This window comes from Bactrocera dorsalis, chromosome 5, assembly GCF_023373825.1.
Source record: "Bactrocera dorsalis isolate Fly_Bdor chromosome 5, ASM2337382v1, whole genome shotgun sequence".
Lineage (NCBI taxonomy): Eukaryota > Metazoa > Arthropoda > Insecta > Diptera > Tephritidae > Bactrocera > Bactrocera dorsalis.
Genome location: NC_064307.1, coordinates 37,677,301 through 37,695,670, shown reverse-complemented (window position 1 = coordinate 37,695,670; position 18,370 = coordinate 37,677,301). Strand labels below are relative to the sequence as shown.

At 35.9% G+C, this 18,370-nt stretch overlaps 2 protein-coding genes across 3 annotated transcripts in view; one reads left to right on the top strand and one right to left on the bottom strand.

The window, feature by feature from the left end:
- The window catches only part of LOC125779046 (kelch-like protein 17), a 134,522-nt gene that overhangs the window by 94,517 nt on the left and 21,635 nt on the right, over positions 1-18,370 (bottom strand). The window contains exons 4-10 of the mRNA XM_049459456.1: positions 7,032-7,205; positions 6,608-6,965; positions 6,160-6,531; positions 5,791-6,092; positions 5,239-5,443; positions 4,738-4,821; positions 4,573-4,667 (exon numbers count right to left, since the gene is read on the bottom strand). Of these exons, the coding sequence (XP_049315413.1) occupies positions 4,573-4,667; positions 4,738-4,821; positions 5,239-5,443; positions 5,791-6,092; positions 6,160-6,531; positions 6,608-6,965; positions 7,032-7,183 (1,568 nt within the window). The 5' untranslated portion in view covers positions 7,184-7,205. The remainder of the gene's footprint in view (positions 1-4,572; positions 4,668-4,737; positions 4,822-5,238; positions 5,444-5,790; positions 6,093-6,159; positions 6,532-6,607; positions 6,966-7,031; positions 7,206-18,370) is intronic.
- LOC105230313 (kelch-like protein 17) overlaps positions 1-18,370 on the top strand; it is a 134,882-nt gene that overhangs the window by 108,123 nt on the left and 8,389 nt on the right. The window lies entirely within an intron of this gene.

The following is an 18,370-nucleotide window of genomic DNA, read 5'->3' as shown; positions in this document are numbered from 1 at the left end:
GTCTTCCGTCTATCACAACATGATCGATCTGGTTGGTGGTTTTTCGATCCGGAGACAGCCAGGTAGCTTGATGTATCTTCTTATGCTGGAATCTAGTACTACAGATAACCATATTTCGGGCCCCGGCGAAGTCGATCAGCCTCAACCCATTTGGGGATGTTTCCTCGTGGAGGCTGAATTTACCGACCGTAGTGCCAAAGATACCTTCTTTGCCCACCCTGGCGTTGAAGTCGCCAAGCACGATTTTGACATCGTGGCGGGGGCATCTCTCATAAGTGCGCTCTAAGCACTCATAAAAGGCATCTTTGGTCACATCGTCCTTCTCTTCCATCGGAGCGTGGGCGGAAATCAGCGATATGTTGAAGAACCTCGCTTTGATGCGGATTGTGGCTAGACGTTCATTCCCCGGAGTGAATGATAGTATTCGGCGACGGAGTCTCTCTCCCACCACGAATCCAACACCAAACTCGCGCTCCTTTATATGGCCACTGTAGTAAATGTCACAAGGACCTACTCGTCTCTGTCCTTGTCCCGTCCATCGCATTTCTTGGACGGCGGTGATGTCAGCCTTTGTTTTCACGAGAACAACAACCAGCTGGGCAGCGGCACCTTCCCAATTAAGGGACCGGACATTCCTGGTACATGCCCTCAATTCGTAGTCCTTATTTCGTTTGCCATGGTCGTCATCCGCATTCCTTCACAGTTTTTGTTGACCAAGAAAAATAAAACAAACTGTTAAAAATTATAAATCTGAACTTGACATATTTAGACTGCAGCTTTTATTTGTGCTAAAAAAAGGTTACCTGAACGGTAATTAATGAATTTGTATACATGCATATTTAGATTAATGTACTATTAGACCCTTACAAGAGCTAATTTTTCAATTTTTACGACATCAAAGTGAAACCTTGCATATGACCTTTTTTCTCCAAGAATTTGCTCATTTGTTTGAAAAGCCAATATAAGATGTACAAACTGAAAATCTGCCAAAAATCAAGATAAAGGTAAAGATTTTACCCTTTATGCCAGCAGAAGTTGCAACTGTGAAGGGTTTTATAGCTTCAATGCACACAAAGTAGGGTTAATATTAAAGAGGGTATCATTTGTTACATTTTAATACAATAAACATGTTTCTTTGTCCTACGTTAAATAAATAAAACAAAAGTTCGCCAATAACCAGAGAAATACCTTAAAACCAATTATAAAGAGTAAAGTCAGCCGAATATTCGAAAATACGTCCGTTATACTAATTTCTTTTTAATTTGTTTACTGGAAACTGAACGAATGAAGTGCAATTTAAATTTGTGTTATATGGGAAGTAGGCGTGGTTGTAGGCCGATTTCAATAATTTTCACACTGTGACATAAGAATGTAAGGAGAATACCATCCACTAAATGTTGTCGAAATCAGTTGGTCGGGTCCCGAGATATGGCATTTCACCAAAAAGTGGGCGTAAAGACCTCTCATACCACCTCGTAGGAAAAATTTAATGTTTTTGGCGTATTTAGTTATATATTTATCGCGAATTTACTAGTTTTTAATAGTACCGTTATATGGGGAGTGAGCGATTTCATCCATTTTCACACTGTCGGTAGAAGTTTTCATAAGATTTGTACTCAGCAAATTTGGTTTTTGTAGCTTAAGTGGTCAAGGAGAAATATACATTCAAATTGTTAAAGGCCTTTTTCAAAAAATTTTGCCCACAGATGCCACTTGCTACTGCGATCCCTTGAGCGAAATTTAAATTTATATCTTATTTTGGTGCTTAGTTATGGCATAGATTTTAGGTTAATGGTGTTCTGTGAGCGTGGCAGTAGTCCGATCTACGAACTCGTAATATTTTTTGTATTAAGGGGCACACCTGGTGTAAAATTTTCAAAAAATAGATTTTTTTTCATATTTCGATAGGTTATACCTTTACAAATAACATACTAAAATTTCAAATCTATATCTGAAACAGTTTTTGAGTTACAGCCATTTAAAAGAGTAGGCGCTTGGCAGTTAGATAGTTGCATTGGATACGGGACATTTTTTAACGCGTTTTTCTCGAAACAGCATTTTTCGAATTTGCTGGAGTGATTACTCGGAGACAAATGATCCGATCGCTATCAGTTTTTTTTCATCTTCTCTATACAGTTCTCCATATGATGACCCGCCAGTTTTTTGATCTAATCAAAAATCGAATTCTGGCAGGCCAAAAACGACCATAATTTTGGTAAAAATTTAACTTTTTGTTTAACATGTCGCCATTTTGTCAATTTTTGATTTTTTTATTAGCCCGAGGGTCATCGTACAGACAATATGTTTTAGTTAAACGAGAATTTTTTTCTAGGTTTTATCAACAGAGAAGGCTGCAATCATGGCAGCAGTGGAGGACCTTCTTTTTGGCGCCGCCGGTGATCGCTTGTCATTTCAAAAATATTTAATATTTTCTTTCAAAAATTTTTTTGTTTACTCCTAAAACATGTATAAATATACCCTTAAAATTTTAAAACGATTGATTAACTTCTTCTTCTTCTTAATTGGCGTAGAACTGCTTACGCGATTATAGCCGAGTCAACAACAGCGCGCCAGTCGTTTCTTCTCTTCGCTACGTGACGCCAATTAGATATTCCAAGCGAAGCCAGGTCCTTCTCCACTTGGTCCTTCCAACGGAGTGTAGGTCTTCTTCTTCCTCTGCTTCCCCCGGCGAGTACTGCGTCGAGTCCTTTCAGAGCTGGATGGTTTTCGTCCATCCGGACAACATGACCTAGCCAGCGTAGCCGCTGTCTTTTAATTCGCTGAACTATGTCAATGGCGTCGTTTTGCGTGGCCAATGCGCAAAGGACCATAAATCTTTCGCAGAACTTGTCCCTCGAAAACTCGCAACGTCGACTCATCCGTTGTTGACATCGTCCAAGCCTCTGCACCATATAGCAGAACGGGAATTATGAGTGACTTATAGAGTTTGGTTTTTGTTTGTCGAGAGAGGACTTGGCTTCTCAATTGCCTACTTATTCCGAAGTAGCACCTGTTGGCAAGAGTTATCCTGCGTTGGATTTCCAGGCTGACATTGTTGGTGGTGTTTACGCTGGTTCCAAGATAGACGAAATTATCTACAACTTCAAAGTTATGACTGTCAACAGTGACGTGAGTGCCAAGTCGCGAGTGCGACGATTGTTTGTTTGATGACAGGAGATATTTCGTCTTGCCCTCGTTCACTGACAGACCAATTTGTTTTGCTTCCTTGTCCGATTGATTGACTTTTTTTTTTTTTTATCCCAAAAAATCCCTTTTTTTACGCTGTCACACTAGGTATGCCCCTTAAAAAACACCATACTAAGTTTCATAAAGATATCTCAATTTTTATTCAAGTTACAGTTTGCACGGACGGACAGACAGACATTCAACTTCATCGTTCTCATCATTTATATATATAACTTTATCTATCTCGCTTGGTTTTAGGTGATACGAACAACAACAGAGCACTCTTAATTTTTGTGTCCACCACACCGCTCTTAAGAGAGCTCTCTTGCTCTCTGTTTAATCCAAACAAATACTCCTCTGCATTACTCCCACAAATTGCATAAAGTAATAGAGGCGTAATGTAGAGGAATATCAACCGCCCCAACTTCACGCAACAGGCGAAGAAGGAGACACAAAAAGAAGATTTTTCCCGCGCCTTTTACGAAAAGGGCTTATTATTATCCCGCCAACACAGCAATAAAACAGGAGTGAACACGGAGACCAACTAAGCGATATACAAGCGAACCAATCACAAGTGAAATAATAGAGTGAACAATTCTAACATAAAGTACACGTTACTTTGATATATTACAATAAGTACAATCTCAAATTACAACATAAAGTAATACGGATACAGCACAAGGATCCACCCAAATTCATCGACAATATTTCACAGCGAAGGTATCAACCCAGCACGCGAAACGGATTAATACATTTAAAACCAAAACAATACGTATGTATATTAACACACAATTCTAACACTAGTTAATACGAAATCAATAACAATTAACAAATATTGGAAACAAACACACACCCATATATTTATATATATACAATTAAACACGAAATTTATAACGTTTACACTTGAACCAAATATCTTTTAATTAAACGCAATCGGCCCCATACGTCGACATACCCCGACACTCTCTTTCATATTTTTCGTAAATTCAAAGATATAACATGCTCTTATAGATCGAATACAAATATATATATTTATGCAAATACAGATTTTTTATACTAGTAGTCGTCGTACTGGCGGTTTTAACCGATTTTGGAATGTGTCTCGTATAGCGGATACCCAACTTTCAGTTCAAGCGCCTATAGCACGATCCCCTGCTTCCAAAATAATTATTTTTGTATGACAATAGCGAAGTTTTATATTATATTTATTAGATAACAATAAAAAAATTTGTTAAATCGAAAAACGGAACAAAAATTACATTACTTATTCACATCGACGACAGTAAGGACGCAGGCACAACAAAACAATTACGCACTATACTTTCGGGTAATGAGCACCTTTCTACCCAACAGGAATTTTCTTCATCAAAGACTGATACACATGACTTGCCAACAGATTTAGACTTGCCACCAATAGCCCATAGTTTATTGTCTAGTGATAGGCAAGTCATCCAACCAAGACCAACCTCCAAAGAGCAAATCTGCGAAAAATTTTCAAGAATATTCAATTTGACATTAAGCGATTGGCGAAAGTTAGCTCAATATATGTACCTGTGACCACGTGTCTTGCTGAGGATCGTAACGTTCAGCGCCCCTACGGCTTAAAACATAAATGTGATCTTTATGTGCAGCTACCTGTAATATAAAAAGTAGCAATAAACGTTTTTTTTTAATTTTAGTAGAGTTAAAAGGATAACGAAATAAATCAGTGACTATTTTCTATTAGACAATTTCGGTAATTTTTATTGAAGCGGAGTTACTTTTGCTGGTTTTGAAAATTTTAGGGAAGACTTGCAACGATGAAATCGAATGGAATCTCTTAATATAGCTGCAGTACGTATTTCAGTAATAAATTTTAATTCTCTGGACAGAATACGAATTCCGATTGCGTACATCGGTCTATAGTAAAAGAAATCCAAGGATTTGAATGTTAATATTTAAACACTTAAGTAACCTTGTGATATACCGCTCTTCGACTCTTCCTCATTCTGCCAAATCATGACTTGATGAATGTTCTCCTAATTTTAATAATTATATTTTAATCTAACTTACGCTAGGTAAAAAGTGACTATTTGTCATATCTGCGCAAAAAGTCCAAGTATTCGAATCCGGATTGTAGCATTCGACGGATTTTAAGCCCCCATTGCCATTATAACCGCCCATTGCGTAAATTTTACCATTTAATGTCACTGCACCTGCGTAAGATCGTTCAACATTTAAGCTGGTCACAAACACCCAACCATCCGAAGTCGTATATCTGGAAGCAATGAAAAAATAATGCATATCTATAAACTGAAGCGTCAAAAGTAGCATTTCGTCACGTTGCATAGTCTGTTAAACAAACTTATAATTATTCAAATTAAGTCGTTGACAATCTCAAAGTGTTAGAGTTTTCGAAAGTCAGATTCAATCAGATCATAACATTTCACTGAATTAATTCCTTCTTTCTTTCATGCCGAAGTACCTTATTTTGCTCATTATCCATACTATCCTAACACATCTAGTCTAAAGTACTTTCACCGTTAAGCTTAAAGTCAACCTTTAATTGTTAAAGCTCACAATCGCTATCGTTAGGTAATTCATTACAGATTTATATATATTCACCTTTCCACCGACGACAAAGCATTATTACCATGATAATCACCAATGGCGTAGATTTCACCATTTAATTCGACAAGGCAGTGTGCCATTCTTGCTTGGTTCATAGCGGGCAAATTTTGCCATGTTTTATTTCGTATATTCCAACTACGAACGACGTTACATGTGACACCACCTTTATTACCGCCAACAAATAATAAATTATCATCCTTTAAAATAGTTCTATATAGTTCGTGATCCATTTTTATACTCGCATATTCCTGCCACTTATCCTCAGTTTTGTTATATCGCAGCAGTTTGAGATTCATCTATTCCAAAAATATTGTAAGCACACTAATTTAATATTTTCATTTTGGAATAAAAGTGTTCGTTTACCTCTGAGCAAAGCGCTAGAATTGTTTTCTCACCACAATTTGAAGCACTGACTCCACGTGGTTCTGTAAATCGTATATTTATCAATGGCCGTACTGTAGGCTCTCTGATCCACGATAACGCCTTGAAGGCCAGTAGCTCACATCCAGGTAAGGGCTGTATTTGTGTCATCAGAAAGTTTACATTGAATTGGGTAAGACGGAGACACGCTATTAAAAGTGGCAGTTGCTCTTGACGCGCAGGAACATCGTGATTGTACCAGCGTTGTATGGCATCGTAGGCGTCTTCCTCACGGGTTATATTCAAATTGTCAGATACCAAGATACGTTGCAATTTTTCTACATCAAATTTCAAAAACTCATCGCTGCGGCTGATCTAGATTTATTAGAAACAAAATTTAAATTACATAGGTGCCGTTATTGTGAGACATTACATGTACATTTAGACTCACCTCCATGAAGTTCTGTGTCTCGTATTCGAAGATTTTCTGCCTAAGAACTTCACATTGCGTTTCACGCTCCAGCCTATAAGCACCCTGTAAAGAGTATTCATCGATATGTGTCATGAGGTAGTCCACAATATGGTTTTTGGCATCGTCTAATTGCAAAACGATTGCCGCATTTAGCATGGTAGCGACATTGTTAACGGTAATTGGGGCGTGTCCGGTGTAACAAAAGGTTATTAGATGCTCGAAAATATCGCTATCGATATCATTTATCTCGATGACTGGATTAGTGCCTTGGTTGCCATTGAAAAGGTTCTCGAAGTAAGGACTCGCTGCTGCGAGTAGCAAACGATGCGCGGGTACACTGAAAAAGAATTATAAATATTAATTTAAATAATTTTATGTAAGCTGAGGACAAAGTAATACTTACAGAGCCGTTGGATTTGAAAATTTAAATGTTACATCGATTAGAGACTTCTCGTCGTAGAAACTACATATTTTCGTCATTAATTTCTCTATAAATCGATTCTGCTCACTGGAATTTCTCTGAAGAGCAAGTATTTGGGAAGAACTCGTGGCCATTGCTAGTTTCTTAACTTTCCTTCTGTAATAACAAAATACAATATTGATTAAAATATTTCAAAGAAGTAAATGCCACCTGGAAGTTTCCTTCCAAGTTGTCTGGTGTACACTAAGTCTGCGTCCGATCACTGACTAACAGCTGTCCGCACATAGTACAAACACCAGCACCGTTTGAACTCGACAAAGATTTCTCATTCCTTACCTCTGGTGGGGGGAATTCAAACAGTCTTTCCTCAAGTCAGAAACCTTTCTTTCTGATTTTATTTTTAAATTTGGAAACCTTATATACTATTTCTCAAAATCTGCTAAATAACTAAATATATGTATATGTTTATATGTACATATGTATCTTGGCTATTGATTGAACCTATGTTGTGTGACCTTGAATGTAAGAACCCATGGGTTATCATATGTAAACATCTTATCCTTAGGAATGTTTGTGTTATTGTTTGTTGAATACAATTGTTTTGCATGGCAATGCATTTTAAAGCAAGGCATACACATATCAATTATTGTATCAACTTCAACGAATTGAACAACTGATTGCTACGTATATGGGGCAGTTGAATGAGTTGAATCAACTGGTTGGATGAAAATCAAAATTTTTTGATATTTTGTGAAGTTGGTTGTGTTAGTTGAATAGTGTTTGGGTTGGTTGTGCGATTTCAAACGATTTCGCCATTTTATTTCGGCTGTCGAAGAGAGCGCGTCATATGTAATAAGAAAAGCAGCAACTTCCGAACTCATGTTTAAGCAACGAAGTGAATATTCAAAATGAAGTTGGTCTCAAAATTGTATTAAAAGCTGTGTCGTGTGTAGCGACAAGGGCAATTTCTAGCCCAACTCAATCAACCAACTAATTGATATGTGTATGTCTTGCATAAGTATGTGTCTGTTTCTGTATTTGTGTAAGTATGTAGCTAGGAGCAATTTTGTTTAATTCGTTTTTCAAGCGGCTTTATATCGAATCTATAAATCCAAAACTTACCACAGATTCCCAATTGCATTAAAATTAAAGACAGTGCTTGTTCAAATAGCATTGAACATGTATACTTATCAGCAAAGCCGAAATAAACCTAAAAATAAATATCTATTTACAAACATACATACATACAAATGTATGTACATAAACAACCACAGGCATTTAAATGCAATGTGCATCTAATAATAATAAAAATGCATGGGACGCAAGTCATAAATTTACAGAAGAGGTATCATTAAACAAACACACACACACACATGTATTCAATTGTACAAGTTAACACCAAATTAGTTAGATAATAATAAATTAGCTAACACAGCAATAACACAAGCGAATAAAAACACAATAAAATTAATAAACCAAAATTGCTGACGACACGTCTGCATTAATTCAAAAACAGGAAACGCAAAATAACAATTTGCGGAAATCAACAACAACACCACAGCAGAGTTACAACGTCAGCGCAGCCGAATTTTATACGGTCACATTGAAGTGCAATGTGACCATAAATTATTGATAGGTATAGTGTAAGACACAATTGTTAGTATTAAGCAGTCGTAATTAAGTAGCTGTAAGGAAAAGTTCAATAAATGTTTAAACTTTAAAAAATTTGTTTTTTTTTCCACATTTAAGTGGAAGAACGAATAATTGGCGCCCGAGCTAAAGAAGAAAGCTTGTTCGGTTCGCGAAAAGTTAAAAGTGCCGTTAAAAAAAAAAAAACGCCGCGAAAAAGACAAGGTTAGCCTTTAACTGGTGACAAGTGGTCCTACAGGCCGAGCGGATTAAAGGATAAAAAAGTAACCAACACATTAAGAGCGTGAAAAGGATAGGAAAATCCTTCCTGGACGCTCCAGCGACACCGACAAGGAACAGCAGCAAAAAGCCTACAAAACAAAAACAGTGTGAGGAAGTGTACCCCAGTACAAACACGGAACAGGACAAATACACACTCATCGGTTTCGAGGATCATCATGAAGCTGTGTATAGTGTAAGTAGCATAAGAAATATAATTAGTAATAAGACCAGAGAGGAAAAATTGTGAAAAAAAAAATTGTTTGTTATTAATAATAAATAAATTATTAAGTGAAGCTATAGTGTAAGTAAATATAAATAAAATACGGCTTGTACAGCCTATAAAATTAAATATTATTAAAGCTGCGATTCACCACCTTCGGGGGGACCCTCCAGCTTATAACAAATAAAAACTCTGCGATTCCCCCGGACCCTCCAGAGATTTATAAATTATAAATTAAATAACAAAAGGCTCGTACAGCCAGTAACTAAAAATAAAAAAACCTATAACACCGCTTAACTCTGCGATTCCCCCGGACCCTCCAGAGTAGAAAAGCTACCTTTCCTAGAAGGGTTAATAACGAAAAATTAGGAAATATTAGTTTTAGAGAAAATAAAATAATAAATAGAATTTTTTTTACATATTTCGTAACTTATTTGAGTAAAAGAGAAGAAAAAATGGCAAATCCAAATAACCTCATAAGGCCACCAGTACTACCCTCACCTAATCCAAATCCTGCACAACCCGATTTAGCAAATCAAGTAAGAGAACTACTAGGTCAATTACTACTCACAGATGGACGAAACATAATACAAAGTATAATTAAGAATGACATGATCCCAGCACCCATAGTGGACCAAACGATTGACGAACGTTATAGGAACAATCTTTCAGATATGGACAAAATCCCAGACGTTGTCAGGTCACTTAGAGAATTTAGCGGAAACCCCACCGAATTTAGCAGTTGGAGGAAAAGCGTTGAGCGCATCCTCAAAATCTATGAAAATTTGATAGGCACTCCAAAATATTTTGGAATCTTAAACGTAATTAGGAATAAAATAGTTGGTAAGGCCGACGCGGTACTCGAATCTTACAACACACCGCTGAATTGGACAGCGATCTCTAAATGCTTAACAACGCATTACGCGGATAAAAGAGATTTAAGTACATTGGAATATCAAATGACGTGCATTATCCAAGGACGTCGATCGGTACAAAGCTTCTATTCGCAAGTATACGCACATCTGTCACTAATTCTTAACAAAATCGCCTGTATGGAGATGAGCGAAGAATCAATACAAATTCTTTCTCGAACCTATAGGGAGAAAGCGCTCGATACATTCGTACGAGGACTTTCAGGAGACCTCTCCAAATTGCTTGGTATGAAAGAACCTGCCGACCTGCCAGAAGCTCTGCACCTTTGTATGAAGCTAGAAAACCAAAATTTTAGAACCACACACGCGAACAATTACAATACACCCTACAGAATGGATAGACCACAACTTCCCCCAAAGCCACAACACCAACATTTCCAAAGACAAGTCTATACACAACCCTCTCAACAATATTTTCACCCAGAACTCGCATATATGCCACGCACACAACAAGCGTTTTCGCCAAACGCATACCGCCCACAACAATTCGCGCAACGCACCTATCAACCATTCAACAGCCCACAGTATAACACCTATAACAATCCACAATATAATCCTTACAACAATCCACCCCCAAGACCTCTAGCGCAAAAACCATTACCAAAACCGGAACCAATGGACATAGACCAAAGTATTAGAACAAACGCAATAAATTATGCCAATAGACCGAACTTCAAATATGCCGGAAAACGACAGGAAGGACCAAGTTCGAATTTTACGAATCCAGCCCACAAAATTCAAAGAAATTTCCATATAAACTGCTCTCAGATACAGCCGGAAGGCCCCAATTCTGCAAACCCTCTTGAAGAACCAACATACCACCATATTCTTGACCAAGACTCTCTTAACTACAATCAGAACCAACCCGAAATCCTAGACCCAACAGATATACATTTTTTAGAATGAAAACTTCTTCGCTTCCTTACTTCGAATGTAGAACAAAGAGCGGAGAAATTCTTAAAATACTACTAGACACAGGTTCTAACAAGAACTACATACAGCCTCATTTAGCAAGGAAAATAATAGAAAATAATAGCCCATTTCATGCAAACTCGATAGGAGGCAAAATAAAGATCACCCATCACACATATATAAATCTTTTCAAGCTCAAAAATCAATTAAAGTTTTTCCTACTACCCACCCTAACCACATTTCATGGAATATTAGGTAATGACAGCATAAAAGAAATTAACGCAATAATCCATAGTAAGGATAATTTTATGATTATAGCAAACCACACGAAAATTCATCTAAAAGAATACAAAACACAGGACGTAAACGCAATCCAAATTAGGGACACGCATATGAATACTCAAGATAGACAAGAAATGAGGAAACTCATCCATAAACATAGCCATCTTTTCTCCGAACCTAACGAAAGACTGACCTACACCACCAAAGTAGTGGCCGAAATAAGAACAAACTCCGAAACGCCAGTTTACTCGAAATCCTACCCTTACCCGTTTTCCCTCAGGGACGAAATAGATAAACAGATAAATAAATTATTGGAAGACGGCATAATAAGACCATCCAGATCGCCCTACAACTCTCCGATATGGGTAGTCCCCAAGAAAGAGGACGCATCGGGAGAGAAAAAGTATAGAATGGTCATCGATTATAGAAAACTGAATAGTGTCACCGTGTCAGATAGGTATCCAATACCGGAAATAAACGAGGTACTTTCTCAACTAGGAGACAACAAAATATTTTCTGTAATCGATCTGAAGAGTGGCTTCCACCAGATTCCTCTTAAGGAATCCGATGTTGAGAAGACAGCTTTTTCCGTGAACAACGGAAAATATGAATTCACGCGCCTACCCTTTGGGCTTAAAAACGCCCCTAGTATATTCCAACGAGCGCTTGATGACATCCTAAGAGACCATATAGGGAAAACATGCTACGTCTACATAGATGACATAGTCATATTCAGCAAAGATAAAGAATCCCACCAAAAACACATTGATACAATTTTTGACACCCTAAATAAAGCTAATATGAAAGTTCAGATTGATAAATGTGAATTTTTTAAAACCAAAGTGGAATTTTTAGGCTTTACCATTTCATCAGACGGCATCTCAACCAATCCCGCCAAGGTTCAATCAATAGTCAATTTCCAATACCCCAAAAACCTTAAAGATTTGAGGTCATTCCTCGGCCTTTCAGGTTACTATAGACGCTTCATAAGAAGTTATGCTTCACTTGCAAAACCATTAACAACCCTACTCCGCGGCGAAGAAGGTCGCATCTCGAAAAATATGTCAAAAAAAGTCCCCATTACACTTAATAGCGAAGCAAAAGAAGCATTTGAAAAAATTAAATCTGCACTCACTTCCGAAGATGTGATTCTTCAATATCCAGACTATAAAAAGGAATTCTCTCTTACCACCGACGCTTCCAAACATGCAATAGGAGTAGTCCTAGAGCAAAATGGAAGACCAATCACTTTCATTTCGCGAACTTTAAGCAAAACAGAGGAAAACTATGCAACTAACGAAAGGGAAATGCTTGCCATTATCTGGGCACTCAATTCCCTCAGAAATTATTTGTATGGTACTGCTAAAATAACCATTTATACGGACCACCAACCCCTTACGTACGCACTCAGTAACAAAAACACCAATTCCAAATTGAAAAGATGGAAGGCAATTTTAGAAGAATATCATTATGAAATAAAATACAAACCAGGTAAAGCAAACGTTGTTGCAGACGCACTCTCCAGACCATTTGAAATAAATTCGTTATCAGTTGCCACTAATTCAGACGAAAGCTCTTCGCATAATTTAATTCCGACCATTAATTGCCCAATAAATGTATTTAAAAATCAAATTTGGATCTTAACAGACCAAATCGATAGCTATCAATTCAAAATACCCTTCCCTACGTACCATAGGCACATTTTGACTAAACCTAATTATTCAATAGACGACTTGACAGCAATACTAAAGCGCTACCTCAACCCTTCAGTTATTAATGGAATATTCACAACCGAAAAAATAATGGGGCAGATTCAACAAATCTATCCCCTACACTTCAAGAACTACAAAGCTAGGTACACACAAACGCAAGTTAAAGATCTCATTACAAACGAGCAACAAGAGAATGAAATACTACGAACACATAAAAGAGCTCATCGAAACCCAGTAGAAAATAAACAGCAATTAATAGAAAAATTTTATTTCCCTAAAATGCTCCAGAAAATTAAAGCAATAGTTAAACAATGCGGCGTATGCGCAGAAAACAAGTACGACAGACATCCCAATAACCCAAAAATTCAAGCAACTCCTATTCCCGAATACCCAGGACAGATAATCCATATAGACATCTATATTACCGGAAAACAACTAATACTGACTGCCATAGATAAGTACTCAAAATACGCACAAGCGAAAATATTAAAATCAAGAGCTACAGAAGACATTAGAGAACCACTTAGACAGATCATTTTCAATTTTGGAGTTCCACAAAACATAATAATAGACAATGAAAAATCATTAAATTCCAACTCAATAACTTTTATGTTAGAAGACCAACTCAGAATAAAAATACATAGGATACCTCCACATACTAGTACAGCTAACGGTCAGGTTGAACGATTCCATTCAACCCTATCAGAAATTTTAAGGTGTTTAAAATCGGAAAAGACAGAAAGATCTTTTGAAGAACTGCTGGACAGGGCAGTATATGAGTACAATTATTCAATTCACACAACTACAGGACAAAAACCGATTGAATCATTTTTTGGACGAAGAATATTCACTAATCCCGACCAGTACGAAGAGGCAAGACAGAATAACATACAAAGAATAAAACAAAAACAAGAGAAAGACCTAATATTTCACAATAAAAACAGAAGCCCATTTAAAGAATATAAAATTGGACAGACAATCTATGTTAGAATCAATAAACGTTACGGAAATAAGTTAACTTCACGGTACAAAGAAGAAATAGTAAAAGAAAATAAGAATTCTACAGTTTTAACACAAACCGGCAAGGTAGTCCACAAAAGCCTTATAAAAAGTAATTAAAAAAAAAAAAAAAAAAAAAAAAAATTTAATAAGAAATAAGAAAAGATAATTAAAAATTAAACAAAACAGTGAACAAAAAATGAATAAAAAGAGCGCATAGTACGCTTATTATTAAAAAAAAAAAAAAAAAAAAAAAAAAAATATATATATATTTTTTTCTTTTATAAGGATAAAAAGAGCGCATAGCACGCTTATTATTACACTTTTGACAGAAATACATATCATTCTTTATTTTAATTTTTCAGATTTTTCGTACATTTAGTGTACGCTGATTTTAAAATAATAGACTATACAAATTCACAATTAGCAACATTTGATACAGGATTGACAAGAATACAAACAGGAACCTACCGAATAATACATAAAGTAGACCTAGACGCATTTCAAATGACACTCGACGAAATGGACAACACTATTAAAACCAAGATAACATCAGAAAATCCCTTTCTACCCATCTTGATAAATGAATTAACCCTTACCCAAACTTACCTAAATAGATTACGACCCAAAAGATTTAAAAAATCCATAGATACAATAGGAAAAGTCTGGAAATGGATCGCGGGAAATCCCGATCATGACGACTTAGTAATTTTAGATAATCAAATAAATAATATAATAAACAATAATAATAATCAAGTAGTAATAAATAAAATAATTTTTGATAGGATAAATAATATTACGAGAGTATCAAATAAGATTTTAAAAACAGTACAATCTAATGAAGATGTACAACGCAATTTTGCTATAGAACTAAAATATAAATTAAAGATTGTAAAAGAAGAAATTATTAATATTGATTATGCGATTCATTGGGCCAAAGCCGGAATCGTCAATTCATATATTTTATCAAATGAAGAACTAGCATTAGCAAAATCCATTTTTATAAAAAATAACTTCACATTAAATAATGTAGAAGAATCGCTAGAATTTGCGAATATAAAAGTAGCCTCAAATGAAACAATGTTATTTTATATGATAGGAATACCATTAATAAACGAAGAAATTTGCGATTCAATTGTAATCAAACCCATAAAGAAAAATAGATATATTAATAAAATTCCCTATGAGGATATCGTAACATGTAGTAAACATAAGGTATTTGGAATAAAAACAAAATGTAATGAAAATAATCATATAAGAATTTGTAACTATAAGAATATGATAGATATTAGTAACACTACTTGTGTCCCGCAATTACTCAGAAGCGAACCAGCAGAATGCACTCAAATAAATAACCAGCACATCCCATCGATAGAAAACATCTTCCCTGGCATCATATTATTAAACCAGTATAATGGCACAATTCAAATTGATAATCAGAAAATAAATCTTGTGGGATCATACGCCGTTCAATATCGCAATTCCACAGTTTTAATCGACAACCAAAAACACTCCTTTAACGAAATACTAACTAGCAAACCATTACCCGCAATCCTACAGTCAAATATCCCTTCGAACAAAGAGGAAGAAATTCTCAGCCTTGAGATGATGAAGGAACTCCACATAAATAACACCAATCATTTACAAACACTGCAGACAACCCACACAGCAGCTCTAATAACAAATTTTTCATTAGTAGTTATTTGCCTGATCAGTCTAGCAACAATAGGCACTGCACCAATCATAAGGAAGAATTGCAAGACAAAACTAATAGAACCATCGAGCTACAATGTAAACGTGAATGTGGCCAATAACAAAGAAGACACATCGGAAACTCCCACGTCACAAGTGCCAATAACCCTAATAGTTTGAACGAACGAGGACGCTCGAATTTAAGGGCGGAGGAGTTAACACCAAATTAGTTAGATAATAATAAATTAGCTAACACAGCAATAACACAAGCGAATAAAAACACAATAAAATTAATAAACCAAAATTGCTGACGACACGTCTGCATTAATTCAAAAACAGGAAACGCAAAATAACAATTTGCGGAAATCAACAACAACACCACAGCAGAGTTACAACGTCAGCGCAGCCGAATTTTATACGGTCACATTGAAGTGCAATGTGACCATAAATTATTGATAGGTATAGTGTAAGACACAATTGTTAGTATTAAGCAGTCGTAATTAAGTAGCTGTAAGGAAAAGTTCAATAAATGTTTAAACTTTAAAAAATTTGTTTTTTTCCACATTTAAGTGGAAGAACGAATAATTTACACTTGAAAACAACCCCTTGTCAAGCAGCAATAAACAATATGCTGCAAACCATGCATACATACAGTCCACTAATACTACATACATATATACAGAAACAGACACATTCAACATAGCATTCAACAGACAATAACACAAACATTACTAAGGATAAGATGTTTGCATATGATAACCCTTAGCATACATTTTAGCAACTGTTTGTAAATGTACGCACATTAAAACAAAAGCAAACCCAAGGTCACACAACATAGGTGCAAACAATAGCCAACATACATACACATATACATATTTAGTTATGAGTTAAACCTTCCCCCCTCACTCAACCTGGGAAAAACTGGCACACTCTAATACGACCGCGCAATTCACCAGAGCTGATGACACTTCAACGCAACTTACCACACCTGTGGTCCTACCCACTAAACAAAAAGGATAGACAACAGGAGAGGAGACACAATTCGTTTACACACTGCGCCGCGACGACACCTTTCGCCAACACAATTCGATCAACACAAGCCGCACATTAAAATTCGCGTCAACAATTCGACCATCAACATACTCTATACTACGCCGCGTCAACGCCAACGCATCATACAATTGGATCTTCGACAGATTGCGGCTCAACCTGGTTTCTGTGAGCGATCAACTCAACGTAGCAACAATATCGCAGTGCGATTAACTAAACTGGGCCGTACCGATAACATTTAAATATATTTAAAATTTTATTGTATTTATTTTAAATATTTAAACAAATTAAAGTAAATACTCGTAAATGGTACAACCAATTACCCGCGTATTTTTATTTGCAATTTTCTTCGCGGGTGTAAGTGGGATTTGAATACCCAAATAAACTGCGGAATTAATCAAGGATATTTAGAAAAATAGTATACATATATGGCTTCCAAATCTATGTACATATATATAAAAATGAATCCCTTTTTCCCTTGGTCACGGCATCACGCGTGAATGGCTGGACCGATTTCACTAATTCCTTTTTTGTTGTATTTGCTATTACTCGAAGAAGGTTCTTATGTAAAAACAAGAAAAAACGTTAACTTGGGTTGCACCGAAGCTAAATACCCTTCACAGGTGTATTTCTGTTAGTAACTATGTCTTCAGTTTGGAAGCTATATGCTATAGTAATCCGTTCTGAACAATTTTTTGAGAGATTACATTGTTGCTTTAGAAAATACTATATACCAAATTTCGTGAATATATCTTGTCAAATGTGAAAGTTTTCCATACAAGCCTTTGATTCCGATCGTTCAGTTTATATGGCAGCTATATGTTACAGTGGTCCGATATCGGCCGTTCCGACAAATGAGCAGATTTTTGAAGAGAAAATGACGTTTGCAAAATTTCAAAACGATATCTTAAAAGCTGAGGGACTAGTTCGTTTATATACAGACAGATAGACGGACAGACAGACGGACATGGCTAAATCGACTCAGCTCGCCATACTGATAATTTATATATATACTTTATACGGTCTCCGACGATTCCTTCTGGGTGTTACAAACTTCGTGACAAACTTAATATACCCTGTTCAGGGTATAAAAATTACGAAAGTTGCCGGAAAACACCTAAAAAGAGTCCTTTTCTTTTTCCCATACAAACGTTTTATTTGTATATACATATGTATGTATGTGCATTAGGGTGATTCAAAAAAATTTTTTTATTTTTTTTTCAATTGGTACTCGCAAAAATAGGTTCCTAGACACCTCTAAGAAAGCCTCTCCAAATATGAGATTTTAATTGTAACGGGAAGGTCCTCCGCCTAACGGTTTTCTATTTTTTTTTTATTATTAGATAGAAAAATTAATATCTCGCTTCCAACTACTTGAAAAAATATCTTGTTAATTAGGTAGGAAATTGAAAGCTCTAAAATATGGTCTCTTATGATTTTTTTGTAAACCCAACCGTTTAAAAGATATTAACAGTTAAAATTTGATGATTTTTGGGAAAATTTTTTATTTCTTAATAATTTTATAACTCAATGAAAAAAAATTATTACGAATAGGTTTTTGGAGAGGCCAACTTAGAGGTGCTTAGGAACCTATTTTTCAGAGTACCAAAC